Here is an 18,726-nt window from a genome sequence, read left to right on the forward strand (position 1 = left end):
GCTTTTTTATTTCTGATTTGCTTCTTGCTCAGCAACCTTTCAATTTTTCACTTTGTAGCAAACACTTATTTCCCTACTTGTCTCTATTGCCTTATTGACAAAGTTAGAAATTTAGGAAGAAGCAAAGATTGGGGATTTCCAAGGATTTGATGGTTATCGTTGGCCTACTTGGCTTCAATTATTGTATCATTATAATAAGTATGTAGGTATGACTGATGCGGATAATAATGCTATTGACTGACGGACTTGGATTCGCTCTCAGTTGCCCAATGGTGGCTACAGGCAGCAAGTGAACACGGATTTGTTATTCTAAGCAAAGAAAGTAATGCAATTAATTCTGTCAGAGTTCACTTCTCTTTCGCACTCTCAGTTTTTCTTTTCTTTTGTTTGTGTGTACTCTTGGGGGACACAGGCGCGAGACGCAGCAGCCCTAGAGCCCCTGCACCTGCCTAGCCTCAGCGGCCGCGCACAAGCCCAGGTCTCGTGCCGGAGATTTGCCGAGGCTTTGCATGTTTTAAAAGTTTGAGTTATATGTGAGAGTGAGAAATGGGAGGAGGTAGCGAAGACTTCTCGCATTATCATGTCAAGCGGACGAGGATGGAATATATTACATTTTCTTTCTTTTTGGAGGGGGTTGGACAAGCCAATGGGGCATTATTTATTTATATTTGCTGGAAAAATACTGTGATCATACTTCTACAAACATGATATTTAGGCATCCTATCAGTTTCTATAGTTGTAATAGTAACTTAGGTATTAGGGGTAAACATAATCTATAGGCTACAGTTTCAAAATACCATAGCGACTTCATGTGATGATGTTAAGTGCCGTGTTCGATCAGATGTCAACCTCTATAAAGAACAAACACTGCCTACCTATCCTCTTTACCTCTCCATTTAAGGAGAATATTGCGCTCTCGGTGTGTAGCTGTACACTGTGGCGCAGTCAGTTTTTGACATGGCAGCAGCAGTCGTCTCGATCGAATTTTATAAGATGATTAATTGAGTAAGCACGGTAAACACAACCTCCTCGTTTCAGTCCAGCTCCAAAATATAAAAGCTTCGACCCGGAAGACGAGAGATTGGCTGACGCGCGGTTACGTTGCTGAAGCCTACTTCGTTCCATCAAGTTTTCTTCTAGCCTACTCACAACGAGAAGGGCACAAGAACGTATGAGCTCATCGGAGAGAAACGGCTAGTGGAGACAGCCCAGCTAACATACTACGATTTGACACAGCTCACTGGACACGGATTAAAACAGCGGTGGTACCATTTCTGAAGACCTTGTTAGAAAGTTAGAAGAAGGGGCCGCGGACAGTTTGCTTTTCGGCCACATCATCTGCGACCGAGGCGAATGCAGCCTCTCTGCGCGAGAAGCCGCTCAGCAGTGCGCCCATACCAAACTGAAGCACCTAACCTCTGCGCTGCCCCTTGGACTCAAGCATATCGACACACAATACGCAATACATTGAAGAATAAACCAAGCAAGCAGCAGCGACAACACAAAACACTTGGTAAGAGGCATTTTACATCTCCACAGAGCACTGTTTTTGGCAGATGTGGATTGGTAAACCTTACGCTTGGACATCTTGAACGCGGTAGATGTGATAGCTCGTGCGAGTGTGGCGCGTTGTTAAATTCTAAAAATCAGTGAGTGTATTGCCGTGTATGGCGACTCTTGTTATTCACATTATCTGGAAGATGCTTATTGAATCTACGTTAAAGGGAAAAATGCCATGGAAATGGAATAATAATATCAACAATAACACAAAGAATATTAATAGAAACAATATAGATAATAATAAAATAATAATATTTATAAGGATCATTATATGTCTTTATTTGTAACCTACATTATTTATTTGTGTTTGAGTAGGATACACCTTTGACTAGTCATGCACTTAGTAGGCTTGTTTACATTTTTGCATGGTCTTACATTCCTTCATTTCTGTATATTAATTGTACACAATACAACTGAATCCTGTAGATAGCACTTGATGTTTGCTCTTGCAAAATGTGGACATTTGACTGACGGATACCAAATCAAAACAAGCCCTAATCTGCAGTGGCAAAGGAGAGGTCAAAGGGAAATAAAAAGCAAACATTTCTCTTATCTTTTTTAGAATTGATCATTACAGAGTCGGCCAGTGGAACAATTATTTGTTACTTGTTTAAATATACAACTGGATCGTCAGTCTGGTCATATAGGCCTATCGGCTTATATTTTAGCCTAAACTTTATACACTAAGACAATATAATAGGATACCACCAGGCCAATTTAAAAACCAAGAGGGACACTGTCTTTTATTTGGAGACATTGGTTATAAAATAGTGAGGAGGTACTGAAAAAATAAAATTGATGCCAACAATGGAAAAAATTACATCACTGAATTATTAAATGTGTTATATTTCTGATGAGCTTGTGACAAGTAAAGCATTCATTAATTGAAGTGAGCAAAATATATATAGGATTTCAGTTTTCAACCTTTAGTGAAAATGTATGGGGATGCTGTAGATAATAAATGTATTTTTTTTCTAGATAAAATGGTTTATGTGGCACATGGAGCTATCAACCACTGTGAGATGAGTGTATGTATATGTGTGAGTGTTGGTGCAGTGTCTCTATCTAGCAGATGGATGGCTCCTAATGAGCGAGATCACTGTTGGGAAATTCTCAGGTGTCAGTTCTGTCAAACTCTTCAAGTATGTCTCTCGGACACTTTCAAGTCAGCTTCACAGGCTCACTGTGTTACTCAGGTATGCACTGAGACACACTCGTGCTCCCTGATTCAGCATGATCAGGCCCCCTTTTTGCCCTGCCAGAAATGGAAGTCAGCGAGAGGGCCTTGGTTCAACATCAAACACTGTAACACGGGTGTCCATTCAGTTGTTTAAAAAGGAGGAGGGGAAGATGTGGGGAGGGGTGGGGTGGGGTTGGTGGTGGTGGCGTGGGGGTTCAGCCTTGCATTGCTTCTTGGTCCCCATGTGTGTGATCTATCTTGGTGCAGGAGAGAGGCTGGTGACTTTGCCTCTGCCCGTGTTTGCCCCACTGTGCCCTGTCCCAATCTAATTACCCGTGAGTAAAGGACAATAATGCTTCAGCTGGTTTCTGTCATTCCCCCATCCCCTAGTCTGCTTATCTTCACAAACCCTTCTGTGGTCCCACCGCCACCCCCCTTACACACAGACACACACACAGACACACAGACACACACATCCCTCTACCCCCTTCGCCCCATGGATAATGATAAATGTGTGATGGGGACCAGCGGTGCGCGAAAGGCAAGCCCATTTCACGGCACCTGTTAATTATGGGAATGATTGCTGATGTTTGTGGGTCTAGTTCCATTCATGGCTGGAGTAAGCTCACACACCACTTTTTTCCATAATTAATTTAAACGGTCATGCAAAAATGATGTCATCATCCAACAAAAAAAATGGTGTCCAATTCACCAAGCCACGCTCATTTGTAAATAAAGATACACATGCATACAAATATGCACATGAGAATATACAAGCACTGATATGCAGGCACACACACAATACTTGCAGTCAATGCACCATCATACACACAGTCAAGTGTGCATACATACACACATACAGTACTCTTGTCCACACAAATACAGGCACATAATGCACAGATATGCATAGATGTATATACACTCCTATGCACCCACCCACACCCAATGTATTTTATATTTTACGCCTTCCTAGCCAATGCAGACAGGGGGGATTTGGCAGTGCTGTTGTGGTTCATGTTCGGGGCAGCAGGAAGCAGTTAGAGTGCTGCACTCAGTACCCAGTACTCCTGGGACAGGAGCCCTGTGGGACAATACGGCTATGTCCTTGAAAGAGGACCTTCCTTTGTTCTGGCTCAAATACAAGCTGGATTAACAAAGGTATGGAATAAAGAGTTGTGGAGCCTGCTGAGTGATCCACTGAACAAACATGTAAACACCGGCAGTTAGTGTGCACTGCTACTCACTACAGTATATATACCCAGGCTTTTATCTCATACTAAAAGGATCAAGGTAACAACATCTAATCAAGAGCCTAGGTCCATTATCACAAAAGTACTCTAACTTCATGTCACTTTTTTTGTTACAATAAAGCATAAAAGTGAAAGTGACTTCAGTGGAGTGAATTTTTGTGTTCGCTCTGTTTTACTCCATGTAAGTGCACCTTAGATGGAAGAAGTACAAGGATAAACTCGTACTGTACTGAACAAGTCAGTCAGATCAAATGAAGAGTAGCTATTATCATCTCATCCTTTTTAGTTTTAACTAAAGTTTTAGTTTTAACAAGTCCACTGGAAAAATACAGCAAGCACCATGTCAAAATATCTGCTTCTGACTTGACAACTGTGAGCAGAATGGATTTTTTTTAATGAAATGGTGACAGTGAACTGTATAAGGACAACTGCATCCCTTTAGATCAAAGAATGATTTTCTTATCTCTTGTGATATTAAAGGTAGAGGTTGTATTTCAGGCTATGCTTCATGCCAGGCCTATTTGTGAGTTAACTTGCCAATAAAATGTAATTTTAAAATCATAATAGGCTACCAACACAATACTGTATTTTTGTAGTAGGCTACTTTACTTTAAATGGACGGTCAGGCATGATCTCCTGTCATTCTTCAGCTCCATACACAGGCTGACAATGCAGCATGCCCTAGCTCTCCAAACTTGGCATGTGTAATCACGCAGCTACACTTATTTAATATTCTGCTCGGATAAAGTGTCCGATTTGATCTCTGATCTACAGTACGAGTGTGAAGAGCAAAGAATTCCTCAGGGTCAACGCGGAAGACATAGGTCCGCAACCTGTAAATCGCTATTGCCCTTCCCGTTAGACTAATGACTTGATTAAACAAACCACTCGAGCCGAACAAGGCAACATGCAAATTGCCTGTTTATATAAACAACTATTCGTTGGGAGTCAAGAAAAATGCATGCCGTTCCTGTTGTGCTCACGAGGTGCATAAAATCCAGCATAGTTCACGAGCTAGATATTCTGTGCAGTAGCGGTGACGTCAAGACGCGGCGTCAGAGTGGCGGCTAGTCTGGGCTCCGAGCTCCCTCCAATTATTGCCTGTCAATCATTCTCTCTCTCCTTCCCCCCCCCCCTCTCTCTCACACACACACACAGACGGCGGCAGAAACACACACACACACACACACACACACCACCACCACCATGAAAAGTAAAAAAGTAATATTGATAAAACAAACCCGAGTTCTAAGCTTGTGTGAAACGTAGTAGAATTTGACTCGTAAAATGTCTTTAGCATAAATAATGTTATAGCCTAGATAATACTGAGCCACAAATGCTTTAATTTAGATGTCGTGCTTAACCCCGTTGGTTACGCAGAGTGACATTCCTCTGAATATAACTTCATAGTTAATACTTATTTCAGTCTACACTATAAAGACTAGTTCTAAACATAAATGACAAATCACACGCAATCTAATGAGGCATATCGTGTGCCAGTTGCCAGGTTAGCTGGAGATCTCAAATCAGGTTTATGGCTCTTTTTGGGTCTGTATAGGTTATGCGCCACTCTGATCCTAGCAGACTAGATAAGAACGTTAACTGAATACAAGATCTGATTGAGGGGTTTGTTTTTGGTGTAGACCCGATGATCATCAATGAACTGATTAATTAATGATCATTAATCGTACCAGTTGATTGACCAAATAGATATAGATATCCCAGGATTGGTATCGTATGGATGGCACAAATTAATTCATACCTGAAACAAAGAAATCATACATGAAAACAACCAACCAACCAATGCAAAACAATATCGGACAGATTAGAATATTGGCAGGTATCGCACACGGACTAAATCCAGACAATGGAATCGACTCAATTTATGCGTAAAAATTTATTTTTAAAACATATGGCCGCTTCAGACCAAACTATTCTGAAAGCTGGGCTACTGACCCTGGCCAATGTGAACATGTCTTACATCTCATGTCTGTTGAACCAGTCAAGGGCCAACAAATATAACGTTATAGACCATACTGTTTAAATTACTTATCTATAGCGCATTTAAATCAAGGGAAGACTGGTCAGTTCTTGGGTTTACGTGGCTTCTCGCTTTATCTGAAGGCCGATCGGCGACGCTCTGTCTTTCTGCCTGGGGTGGGCAGGTCTGCTTGTTTTGATGTGGGATAATTGTGAACAAGAATTAACAAAAACTCGCTAATGGCCCCCACTTGGCAATCACGGGCGTACTTGCTACATGTCTGCACCACCAAGTGAGTGAGGCGACTATTAATATGTAAAGCGATGTTTGATCGTTCGCACTACGCATACAAAAGCAATGTTTGCACAAGAAGAATTTTGTGGCTTCTAATTTACAACAATTACACTCGCAAAACAATGGGTCCCACTATAGGAGACATAAAATTCTCCGCCCCAGCCAATGCCCGAGGTGTCGAGAGCTGTGTTTGTTTGTGTAACAGCTTGATGTGAAAATTGACACTTGCCGTTTTTGTTGTTTTAAACTGTTCTGTGATTACTAGACCTGTTAAGCAACTAATACTGATTCTGTGTCAATGGATCTCTAACTAATAATCTGAATTTACCCTATGCCTAAACAACTTTTCTAGAGATAGTCTAAGTAGCCTATGCATGTCAGTAAATATATAGGAAAAATGGTTTCTCGTATGCTGAAAATTCTTGGAATGTATTTGTGAGTTAGTACTGAAGTACTGAAATAAATTACTAACTATACTAATACTAATACTAACTAAACACATATTACATTATATACACTTTCATTCAGTCTGTCTCCAGCATGAAGCCATTGTATGCTGATTGTTGACTGTCACAGTCATGCAATTTACACACCTGTTCATTTAAAAGCTCCAAATCTCCTTCCCCCTATGTCTTTTTATATTTGTAAAAAAAATAAGACATTATCATTTGGGTGAAGCCCTGCGTAATTTAGAAGATCTCAATAAATTGGCTTGTTGATTGATGTGTCTGTCAGTGCGTTCGGCGGTGACCATCATAGGCCGATGGCTCCAGTGGGCATCAGTGCGCACCGATACGAACCAATGGTAGCGTGGGCGTGCTCCGATTGGCCCGCTGGAGGTCACTGCGAACCAGAGACTCCGCCCCTGCTCGTATGATATGGAATTTACTGGCGCCAGTTCCGACAGTGTACAAGCACAATTCATTAATGAGCCAACATACGCAGCGGCTGAGACTACTTGTCTTGAGAGCGTAGACTTCTACAATTAAGTTACATAAAGTTCTGCGTGAGAAAACAATTTCGCGTGTTGACAAGAAGGGGGATTAGCAGTTTTCCACACGGACTAATATTGGATGAAATTAGGCTACAATGAGGAAACCAATGCTGAAATGTTTCTATGCGCTGTAAGTATGGAACACTAATATTCAATTTTATTAGAAGAAATGTCTGTTTAAAATGAGGGTGTAGTAGACAGAGGGACGGTACACATTGTAATGTGTTACTTAACGTTTTAGCAATCGTTGAGGTTTCAACTACTCGGCACGACCACGACTGTTAAAATCAGCGAATAAACGCATAACGCGCATTTTCAGCAAAGAACAGTCCATCTTGATTGCCAGACCGTTTTAAATTTAGGAATCATAACAACATGTGTTTTTATGTATTTTGCAGGTCTCGATAAAGACAAATGAGAAGACAAACCAAGGAGGATTCCAACTTGTAGAAAACGACTGAAAGCAAAACGGACACAAAAAAGTCATATTATTATCACAGCTTAAAATATATTTGCTTCAGATCTACGGGACACAACGCATAGGCTTGTTTTACAGACAGAACAAGCTAAGCCCCAAAGGTTTCGTTGTTTTTAGGACGAACGTCACCAAAGTTTTGATCCTACTTTAAAGTGCACGGACGATTAGGAGATGGAGGTCGCAGCCGATCAATCTCGGTGGATGGCGCATCATCATGCGGTACTTAATGGTCAGCACCCAGATAGCCACCATCACGGTCTGACACATAACTACATGGAGCCCATGGCGCCGCTTCTACCCCCGGACGAAGTGGACGTGTTCTTGAACCATTTGGATTCGCAGGGCAACCCTTACTACCCAAACTCAAGGGCCCGGGTATCATATGGCCAGGCACACGGTGAGTACCAGTATTACATTATGAAAGTCCCCTCAACGGTCTTTGAATGGTGTTTATAACGTAATATTTATTGTAGTGGGATAACATTGAGATATTTCATGAACATGGCTGTCACGGGGCTATACTCCCCCTGCTTTTACTGCACATGTATTTGAAATGGGCTTCTTTGAAGCAATTGACATTATGATTGGCGTTATTTTGTTTCGAGTCAGTTATCCTGTTTATTTAGTGAGTACATATTGTGGGTGTAATATAAATATATAAATTGCAGCTGATGTTTGCTGAGGTCAAGCATGTTACATTTGCGGCCTAAAGGCAAAATCTGTCCAGTTGCGGTAGGCCTCGAATAATTTAAATGATGGCTTTCAGCAATTCCCTGGAGCTGGAGCTCGTGCTAGACACCTCTGTCTACGTCCACATAAACAAACCTCATCGTTGATATTTTAGTAAATTAAGTCATTATAATAATCTATAGAGACAATGTCATTTCAATAAAAACTGAACACTGCATTATGGTCAGCTGCCATATAACTGTCACCACGATATGCAGAGAAGCAGAAATAATAAGAAAGAGGGAGAAAATCCAGCAAATGACATGGGGAGGAAAGGGAAGTGCATGTCATTTATTCCCTCTCAGCTGGTGTTGGGGGAGAAAGAGCGAGAGAGAGAGAGAGTGAGCAAGAGAGAGAGACTTCCCGGATACAAAATCAAAACGAAAATTTCGGACAGCGTTCTTCCAAGTTGCTAATTTGTGCGAAGCACAAGCAGAACTGCTCCAGGCGAAAGCTTTCATAAGGCCTCTGTTTTCCATCTGAACCTTTCTTTCTGTCACATTCTTTGTGTGTGGAACTTTCATTTTAACTGCGTGAAAGGCGCAACAAAGAAATTGGATGAGAATCAGAGTTATTTTTTTTACAACTCCATCGAAGCTTATTGCGATTGAAGCGTGTTTCGTTAAGTTTACAAAAAAATCTAAAAGTTATGCCAAAAGGGATGGTAGGGTAATAAGCGACTTCTTGAATCGTTACATAACTGGTACTACTGGAGAAATCAAACTTAGCATACTCAATGTCGAGTTCGTACTGCCTGGAGAGTGAATCCACAGGTGGGATATGTTTCTTGTTAAACGGTCATTGCGGTTGTTGTCATTGATGTTGTTGTTGTTCATTTGGTGATTTAATGAAGGGTGATTAATTTATCATTTTAGCTCGTCTCACTGGAAGTCAAGTCTGCCGACCACACCTTATCCACAGCCCGGGCATTTCGTGGCTGGACAGCGGCAAGGCAGCTTTCTCTGCTGCTCATCATCATAACGCATGGGCGGTCAGCCACTTCAGCAAGCCCGGACTGCACCCTGCTAGTGCCGGTTACCCTTGCAGCAGCAATTCCAGCACTGCCCCAGTCTCATCTCTCACCTCTGCGTCCCACTCCAGCCCTCATCACCTATACAGTTTCCCTCCCACGCCACCGAAGGACGTGTCCCCGGACCCAGGTCCTTCCTCTCCAACCTCGTCTGCAACAAGAATGGACGAGAAGGAGTCCATTAAGTACCAAGTGTCATTGACCGATGGCATGAAAATGGAGGGATGTAGTCCACTTCGAAGCAGCCTGGCGACCATGGGTGGCCAGACTCCTTCTACTCATCATCCCATCCCAACGTACCCTGCCTATTCACTCCCAAACCCACACGACTACGGCGGCAGCATATTCCACCCTGGTAGCCTGCTAGGCGGATCAGCATCCAGTTTCACACCAAAGTGTAAAAGCAAACCCCGATCGAGCTCAGGTGAGTTTCCCTACCTCGAAAGGAAAATTCAACAATTTCGCTATAGTTGTACAACTAACATGTGAATGTAAACTTGTGTTCATAAAGTTAATATTACTCGAGTGTTCCCATTTATAATTCTATACGCAGTAAGGACTTCAAAGTGTCTGCTTAATTAATCTGGGTTAGCCTAAATTCTTAAAGCAGACCATATTTTACAATGTGGCCTTGTCAGGACTCTTCTATTGTTCTCTCAGCACTTTTTTTTTTCTGTTCTCAACATGTCTGGACAGTTCTTATCTGACCAATCAGATTGGTCACTTGTAAACACCTTCAGCTCTAAAGGGATAGCCTACTTAAGTGGTGTTATCAGGGTCACTGATTACTAGTGCAAATATTTTCAAGCAATTTATCTCGCCTATTCTACACTTCTATTAACAATTGCGTGTTGACACACATGGACAGCCATAAAATATAATAAGTAGGATATGCCATTTTAAAGAAAAAGTTAGAATAATTAATATAGTGTATTGCAAAATATATTTCTAACAGTGAATTATATATCCATACATCTTTTTTTAGTTCAACCGATTGGCCTAAATGCCTTTTGGCTTAATGGCCATGTTTCATTATAGCATCTCATTTTGGCTGTTGCTCAGCTTTGCCTTGTTTTCTTTTAAAATGAGGCCGTATTACGCTTTAAAAATGCAGGAGTCACGACGCTCTGGCTCCTGCCATATCCTGTATACCTCTGGGTGAACAAATCACGACGCGCACCCCGCCCACCCGTAGCCCCAACACTAACAAAGCTTCGGCGGGACACGCCGTCACAGGCGACAGGGTCCCGCTGTTTGTATTTTTAAGTGTGGACTGGGCCTGTTGGGTTGCAGAGAGCAGTTTGCCAGAGAAAATAAGATTATGATGATGTTGAAGAGTATAAAGACAGCTGTGATGATCAGAAAAATGAAAATGGTTTATTATATTTTTTAAACAGCTCTGATGTATTGTAGTGCAACATATTATGTTTTTTCTTTTACTTGACAATTTTATGCACAACATGTGTAGCAGATTTGTAAAAAAAACTCTTGTAATTGCTGTTAAATGGGTATAATGCCATAATCCCTTTACCTCTTGGCAGTTGAGTGCTCAGTGTTAGTCATTCAATACCTAACACAGTAGGCCTACCTCAACAAACAACAAACAAAACAGGGATCATGCATACGATTATGGTTACAATTGTGTAAATTCCCTTTCTAATATCGTCTGACACTTCTCTTTTATGGTTGTGGTTACACTGTTGTTTTTAGTTACCAGCCTCTAAGCACAATCCATTCTTTGAACAACTGCATTCTCTTCCAACATGGAGAAGTCTTGCCCTGATACCATTACCTTCGCTTGACTGGTGTAGCAAACCAGAGAGAGAGAGCAGGCAAAATGGCTGTTTTACTAACAACAAACACTTCAAAAGGAGCGGCTCCTTTGTCCAGACAAGATTCCTTTCTTGGTCTTGGGAGGGACTGGGTGTCGCTGACATAATATGAATAATAGTGAGATGCTGAAGGAGGAGGGCCACATGTAACAAAATTGGTCTGGCCAGCACGTTTTGGAGCTGTCACTGTGGCTGAACACCACATTTGTGTTAAGTTGAAATGAGATGGAGGATTGGCAGTTAGCTTTGTGTGGTGCGTTTCTCCCCAGCTAGTCATAGCTCTCACCCTGGTGCAGTCCAAACGCAGGCCAATTGACAGAACCGCAACAAAGTGGACAATTCTGGAGTCTGAAAAAATATGATTGTGCATGTCCACAAGAAACACTTTAAAACCACAACGCTAAAATTAAAAAAGCAGAATTGTGGGATGACGTAAAAACTGATATAGAAAGAGATAATGTTCAATGCATGTGGTCACATTTAGTGTGGCGGATCTCTCAGTATCAGTATGTGTCCATAAACTTTCTACTACTGCAAACAGTGATACGTGCTAATCTGATAAATTATGTAATGCTTTTTCTAAATGGACACCTTGTGCACTCAACACATTCTTGCTGCTCCTTTGACTTCCTGCACAGCTCAGCTTACATGGAGGTGTCTGTGTCAACGACAGCTCTTGCACTCGCAGGCAGTCTGAATTACTGACTGGGATTCAATGAACCGCTGATGGACATTGTCCCCACTGAACTCACCCAAACAGTTGATGCGTGTCTGATAAATACATTTTCATGTGACACAAGAACCCCCCCAGCAGCTCTCATTGCCAGTGCTCTCTGGGGTTTTTAATAATAGTTCAGTGTTTTGGAGGATCTGTTGTGTGAGGGATGTTGTTCAGACGTCTTAATTATATAAATTTTTGTTTGTCTTTCTCTCCGCTGAATTCTGCACAGAGGGCCGTGAGTGTGTGAACTGCGGTGCCACCTCCACGCCGCTGTGGCGGCGAGACGGGACGGGCCACTACCTCTGCAACGCCTGCGGCCTCTACCACAAGATGAACGGCCAGAACCGGCCCCTGATCAAGCCCAAGCGCAGACTGGTGAGTACCACAGTGAGTCCAGCAGATCTCTTGCTTGAGAACCCGCCGACTCTCTTGCCCTGCCCTCCCCACACCCCCTCCAGTAGGCCTGCGAGAAAGGGGGGCTAAATGGGAGCACAAAGCCGCGGCCATGAGTACAATTCCAGGAAAGTTATATTTTCCCTATGATCTTCCGGGAATTGTTTGTCACCTTCGCCCCCCGGCGATCCCCAACACTGCCTGTTACAATACAGCTACTATTGCTATTGTTACTGCTATCATTATTGCAGGTACTTCGGATACTGTCACTGATACCAATGCCCATGCTGATTTAATTAACAACGCTTTGTGGATGGATGTGAAACTGGCCACATGCAGCCATAATTTCTAAGCATAGCTCTTGTACGTTTAACTATTTTAAAATACATGGCAACCTCAGCATTTACACATTTAATTATTTTTCTTATCTGGATACTGTATTTTTGGTTTCTGAATTGTACCAGTTTATTTACCAGAGGTTTTGACAACCCAAATGTTTGAATGATCTCTACCGGATTAGATAACTAAACCTAAAGGACAGAGGCACATATTAATCAATATTTAAGTAACTGCAGGTAGAAATAACATTGCATCTTTTTGAAACTGTGCACAAGGCTGATTGTAATCAGAGGGCATGTGGAACTCCAGATTATCCAGGACATAAATAGCCATGGGCCCCAGAATAATGTTTCTGTTGGAAGGATGATAATTTACTCCAAATAATAGTGAAGAAGACCTATCTCAAGTTCAGTTTGTTCTCCCAATCCAAGTGTATTTTTAGCTTTCTTGCTTTCTACACCGAGGAAAGATGTCAGGGCACCTGTAATCGTTAGAGATGGGCTGTGCTGCTCTCTGTCACGTTCATTTAGTCTGGGTTCATCGCTTTAACGCACTGCGTCAGATGATCGCGAGGACTGTGTTGGCGACAAATTACTTAATGGAGTGGAACAGCATTAGTCCATCATGTCATAATTTCATTTGCACTCGCTGGGTGACCTTCAAGTGTGAATTACCCGCGCAAAGAGTCACAAGAGACGTCTTATTTTCCCGTTGCGATACAAAGGATGAGGATAATGTGATTGTAAAGCGCAATGAGCCTGGATAGGAATTTTTTCGAAATCTTTTCTCGAATTAGGCACGTTTTTATTATTATCATTATTATTATTATTATTATTATTATTATTTCTGGTTCAGAATAATAATAAAAAAATATATTTAGGCTACACATTTCATTTACAATTTTTCGGTTTGCTCCATTCTGCTGTGCTTTCCCAGCAAAAAGTCCATTATATTTTCCATGGAGTCTGAGGCCACAGCTTTGCCTTTTCAGCTGAAGTGTTTTCAGAGTTCTGTTCAAAGGCCATCCAGTTGTTTCCTATCCGGATATCTGCCTGGGAACGATAAGGAAGCTAGGCTGCCGGGTGTTTCCGTCTTCAACAAACCCTGCTGAATTTTGTACGGTCCCGGCAGGCCAGACTCTGACATATACTGTAAAGCGATTATCACAACACTGTAGGACCCAGTTATGTGTGAAGAGAGAAGGCAAAGGGCGGGGATGGTGGTGGTAGGGATTGGAAAATAAATGGATTTATGCCCTTGCTCTCTTGTTTGTCATGGTCGGTTGGCACTGAGCTTGAGCATTGGAATGCGCGTGTTTTTGTTTTTGTCTTCTTTTTTGTTTTAATGTTTAAAGACGGGTTTTAGAAACATTTTTGCATTGATAAGAATGCCTTTAGACCATAAATCAAGCCAACGCATGTAGTTTCTTCATAGTTAGCTGTAGGGGGAATTGCATTGTATGCCTATCAATGTTTCCTATTATGTGTGAAAAATTGATCTGTAATGGACACAAAGCGAACAGAAACGCGACAACTAGGTCCCCCAGACGCCCCTCCTCCAACATACTTGAATCTGTTGATCAAGGAAAACTGGGCAACCAAAAAGGGATAGATTAACGACGTATCTGACAACGCTAATGGTGTATGGCAGCAATATTTGGTACAGGGGGGACAGAACGGGCTTTACTAGACGCAGCTTTTGCAATCATGCGCAAATTGGAAAATTGAATTAAGCTTGTATAAATGCACGGAATATATTCAATTAGTTCAATACAGAGGCGACTCCCTGTAAGCAATTTCATGTGTCTAACTGGCGCTGGCTTTGATGTTATTTGAGGAGCGTTTTGAAATGCTGTCTGGTCTAGAGTACACATAGCAACAGAAAGTCATAATATTTGTCACCCCAGCTACGCCATAAGATCTTTATCAATTTCAACCAGGGAATGGAGCTCAAACCAGCTGTGCTATTCCATATCAGTTGGACTGTGCATGGGCCTCAGTCACAACTCAAATGTAATAATTTATTCATAAGTCTAATTGCCTCAAACACGCTTATTATCTGTCGCAATGCGAAAATGGGTTGGTAGTTGGGTGCTGCCTAGAAGCACTGTTACTGACACCGTTAGAGTTTATAATTAAATGAAAATGCAGAAAGTTCGGAGTGTTTCTAATAACCAAACATGGCACACCACTTTCTAGAGATGTAAATAATAAACATCAATTTTCTTAAGATTTTTTCTGTGTCTTAACCATGATGACACTAATTGTTTCTTGTATTTCTTTCTCCTAGTCCGCTGCACGACGAGCCGGCACCTGCTGCGCTAACTGCCAGACAACGACTACTACCCTTTGGAGGCGCAATGGGAATGGTGACCCCGTATGCAACGCCTGCGGCCTCTACTTCAAACTGCACAACGTAAGTGGCCAAATCACACGTTGACAAAAAGAAAAACTGCACTGAATGCGAGGTGGTCAAGTGGGCGGACAGCTTCTATCGATTTAAGAGAAGGCAGAGTTTGGGTACGCAAAGCCGGCTTTCCCTGTCAAGCAGAACCAGTTGGCCGTTTTGGCTTTTATTTTTCATGCGCCGGTTCAATGGGGGGCGTTATCCCCAAGAGGGCCTGCAGGGTGGGACTGCCATTCAAGCACCGGCGTCAGTTATACCAATTCAATGTCGTCTGAAACTAGCCTTTTCATGTTCAGCGTGGATTCTAACGCTATGTTTACGGAATGAGCAGTTTTTGTTAAATGAGAGAGGTGGAACAATGGTGTTACATATTAAACCATGCCAATAAGCAGAATTACTTAACCAAGAGGCAGATGAAGACAGTGTGCCATATATTCATGGTCCAAGAAGTGTGACCGTTTTACAAATCCACTTAACAAGTACAGCTATGACTTAACATAGACACTCAGAAAAGGCATTTCCCAACTTCAAAACACTGTGATGGGAAACAGTAGAATGAGTCTGACAAAGTTTCTGAAAATGACTCTGACTTTTCAGTTCCTCAATTGTCCCACTTTCCCATGATTTCATATTATTCAAGTTCTGTCCTATTTACAGCTTGAACTAACAGCAATCCAATTCATGAGTCATAAACACATGCACATCATAAAGTCTTCAGAAGTATTTCCATGAAGAACAATTTTCACAATCAATATACAAACTGCCGTATTGCCTGAAGATACAGCAGTGAAACACATTTCATGGCTCTCCTGTGGTTGTTTACAGAATGGTACTTTAGTGTAAAATGCTCTGTCCCTATGAATTACACACCTTTTCACTAATCCTGACCCAGAAGCAACACTCTTTTCATGAGTGCTTGTTAATTTTCAACACCACTATTTCTTTCCGGAAAGGCTTGCCTGACCCAACAGCATGATTTAATGTCCTAACCACACCACGCATCACACTGCCATTTGCTAACCATCGGTCCAATTCCTCTCCACAGGTGAACAGACCGTTGACCATGAAGAAGGAGGGAATCCAAACGCGCAACCGCAAGATGTCCAGCAAGTCCAAGCGCAGCAAGCTTAGTGGGGTTAATTTGGCTACGACGAAGCCTCCAAGTGCATGCAGGACAAGAACTCCCCTGTGCATGCAGGACAAGAACTCCCCGTTCGGTGGCCCCGGGTCCCTGGCCGGCCACATGGGCCACATGGGCCACCTGCCCCCCTTCAGTCACTCCGGACACATGCTGCCCACCCCCACCCCCATCCACCCCAGCTTCAGCCACCCGCACCACTCCGGCCGCTCGCCCGCCTGGGCCGAGCCACACTGAGAGAGAGATGGAGAGAGAGAGAGAGAGAGAGAGAGCGTCTAGGACAGACACACTTGAACCTCTCCCACAGCCAACCACCACAACCATGACCACCACCACAACAACCAAACCCCCCTCAACTTCGGGTTCGTCCTGCAAACCTTTTGCTCTCGATCATCCTCATCCTATCTCTCCCATCTCGGCCCCCCCGTCTCCTGTGCTCGGCTGTCGTCAGTTACGTTCATCCTCGCTTGTAGCCAAAGCCCTGTTGCTGCTTCACTTCGGGGGAAGATGGAGCAGAATGGCGGCTTTTGGCTGAACTTTTCTCGCCGTGGATGGACACTGTCTTGTCTTGCTCCAGCTTGGTCTACAGAATGGCAAAAGGACAGAGCAGCAGTGAGAGAAAGACCCTGAGTTATCTGATTCAGTGGTCTCGGCTACGAAGCTGACTAGTAAAATGGACCCCCTTCTACCCATTTTTTAAAACCAACCTCACCTCTTTGAAAGTTGTAAAAATAAATACAAAACATGGGTGTGAATATGGGCACTCCTTTGCTTTATTTTATTTTATTTTTGTGCATATTTTGTACTGAGTCACTTTGGTACTGCCCTGAACGAGAGGACACAAGGGGTTGAAAAGAGAGAGAGAGAGAGAGAGAGAGAGAGAGAGAGAGAGAGAGAGAGAGAGAGAGAGAGGAGAGAAAGAGAGAGTCCCTCTGGTGTCCCTGTGGTACTAACCACTGTGTAAAGCTGGTGGCGTCCCTATCGTGGACTCGTCTCCTTGTCTAGCAGAGGACTGTCCCCTCAAAGGGTGTCTGGAGCAGAGAGAGAGAGAGCTGTGTCCTGACTCTCATCGCCTCCTACCCCCACATGCTGGAATAAAGACCAATTTTAAAAGACTTTATGTACAAGAGGCAAGCAAAACAAACATAAAAAAAGTTTATGAAGCTTAATTGTTATTATGGTTATTATTGTTGATATAATTGTTATTATGATAATTTATTTTCACTCTGTTTATTTCGCTTTCCTCAAAACACATGGGTATATTGTTAAGAATATAATTTGATTGTTACTATCAAAAGTAAAAAAAAAAACACTGACTTATCCTAGCTAAGGCATTGTTGCTGAGCTGTATCTTTTTATCATTTTCCATTACACAAAATAAAGGAAATAAAGTTTTAATACTTAACAGTCTGTCTAGTCTGAATCACTGAGCGAAGGGGAAAAAAACTTCAAAAACAGAACTTTGCATAAAACTGTGAATGGAAACCATTTTTCTGACATACCATCTTGATCTCATCATTTACATATCCAACTCTGTGCATTTCATTTTAGCAGTCCCTTAATCCCCAACACACACACACACACACACACACACACACACACAATGGCACACACAGGCACACATACACACACAGTGAAAGAGAGAGAGTTCCATGGGCTATGTGAGTGTTGCAGAGAAGCAGAATTTCACCTTCGCTATGGAGTGTTTTATACTAAGCAACATCAGATGTAATGAAAGCATGTTCCTGCGCCCCCCAGCCCTGTAATGGTTTAGTGCGGCCGGTCCCCTGGGAGAAGTGGCGCTGTTTAAAAAAGCATCTTTGTGGGACAGAGGCCTCCGGCTGCTCCGCTCTGACCCAGACAGCAGGCTCCAAACACACAGTGCTCCTCCAGCTTCAAACACACACACACACACACACACACACACACACACAGAGTCACACAGTCACACACACACATTCACAACACGTAAGTTAAAATAAACACACACAAGCATGAACATGGAAGGACAAGCACACACACACAAACAAACAACAAAGAGGAAGAACACACATTTCACTTGCAGAACATGCAGCATGAACACACTAATGTGTACACACACACACTGACACACACAGAATAAAAACATATTCACACACACACACACACACACACACACACACACACACACACACACACACACACACACACACACAGAACCATGTTATAGAAATGCATACACAAGTGCACACACACACACACACACACACCCTGTCTCCACCCCCAGTCTCCCAGAATGCCCTGGTGTGGGAGCCGTTGAGTGGAGTGAGAGGAAGGACAGCGAGTCTTTAGAGTTGGAGAGAGGAGGAAGGAAAGGCAATCAGGCGGCCCGTGAGCAAACATGGAGAACCGAGGGGGAGGG

General features: G+C 42.7%; 1 protein-coding gene across 3 annotated transcripts; it reads left to right on the forward strand.

Moving 5' to 3' along the window:
* The first annotated feature begins 913 nt into the window (after positions 1-913).
* On the forward strand, positions 914-16,931 carry gata2a (GATA binding protein 2a). 3 transcript variants are annotated; one of them, XM_048255329.1, is made up of 6 exons: positions 914-1,513; positions 7,658-8,134; positions 9,342-9,920; positions 12,267-12,424; positions 15,071-15,196; positions 16,233-16,931. In XM_048255329.1, exons 2-6 carry the CDS (start codon positions 7,909-7,911, stop codon positions 16,560-16,562), a joined length of 1,419 nt encoding a protein of 472 aa, XP_048111286.1. In that variant the 5' UTR covers positions 914-1,513; positions 7,658-7,908; the 3' UTR covers positions 16,563-16,931. The 3 variants fall into 3 exon arrangements, with proteins under 3 accessions (XP_048111286.1, XP_048111285.1, XP_048111287.1); XM_048255328.1 differs by lacking the exon at positions 914-1,513 and adding an exon at positions 6,940-7,389; XM_048255330.1 differs by lacking the exon at positions 914-1,513 and adding an exon at positions 6,940-7,389 and having other exon boundaries at positions 12,279-12,424.
* Positions 16,932-18,726: the final 1,795 nt, after the last annotated feature.

Source organism: Alosa alosa, chromosome 10, assembly GCF_017589495.1.
Source record: "Alosa alosa isolate M-15738 ecotype Scorff River chromosome 10, AALO_Geno_1.1, whole genome shotgun sequence".
Taxonomy (NCBI): Eukaryota; Metazoa; Chordata; class Actinopteri; order Clupeiformes; family Clupeidae; genus Alosa; species Alosa alosa.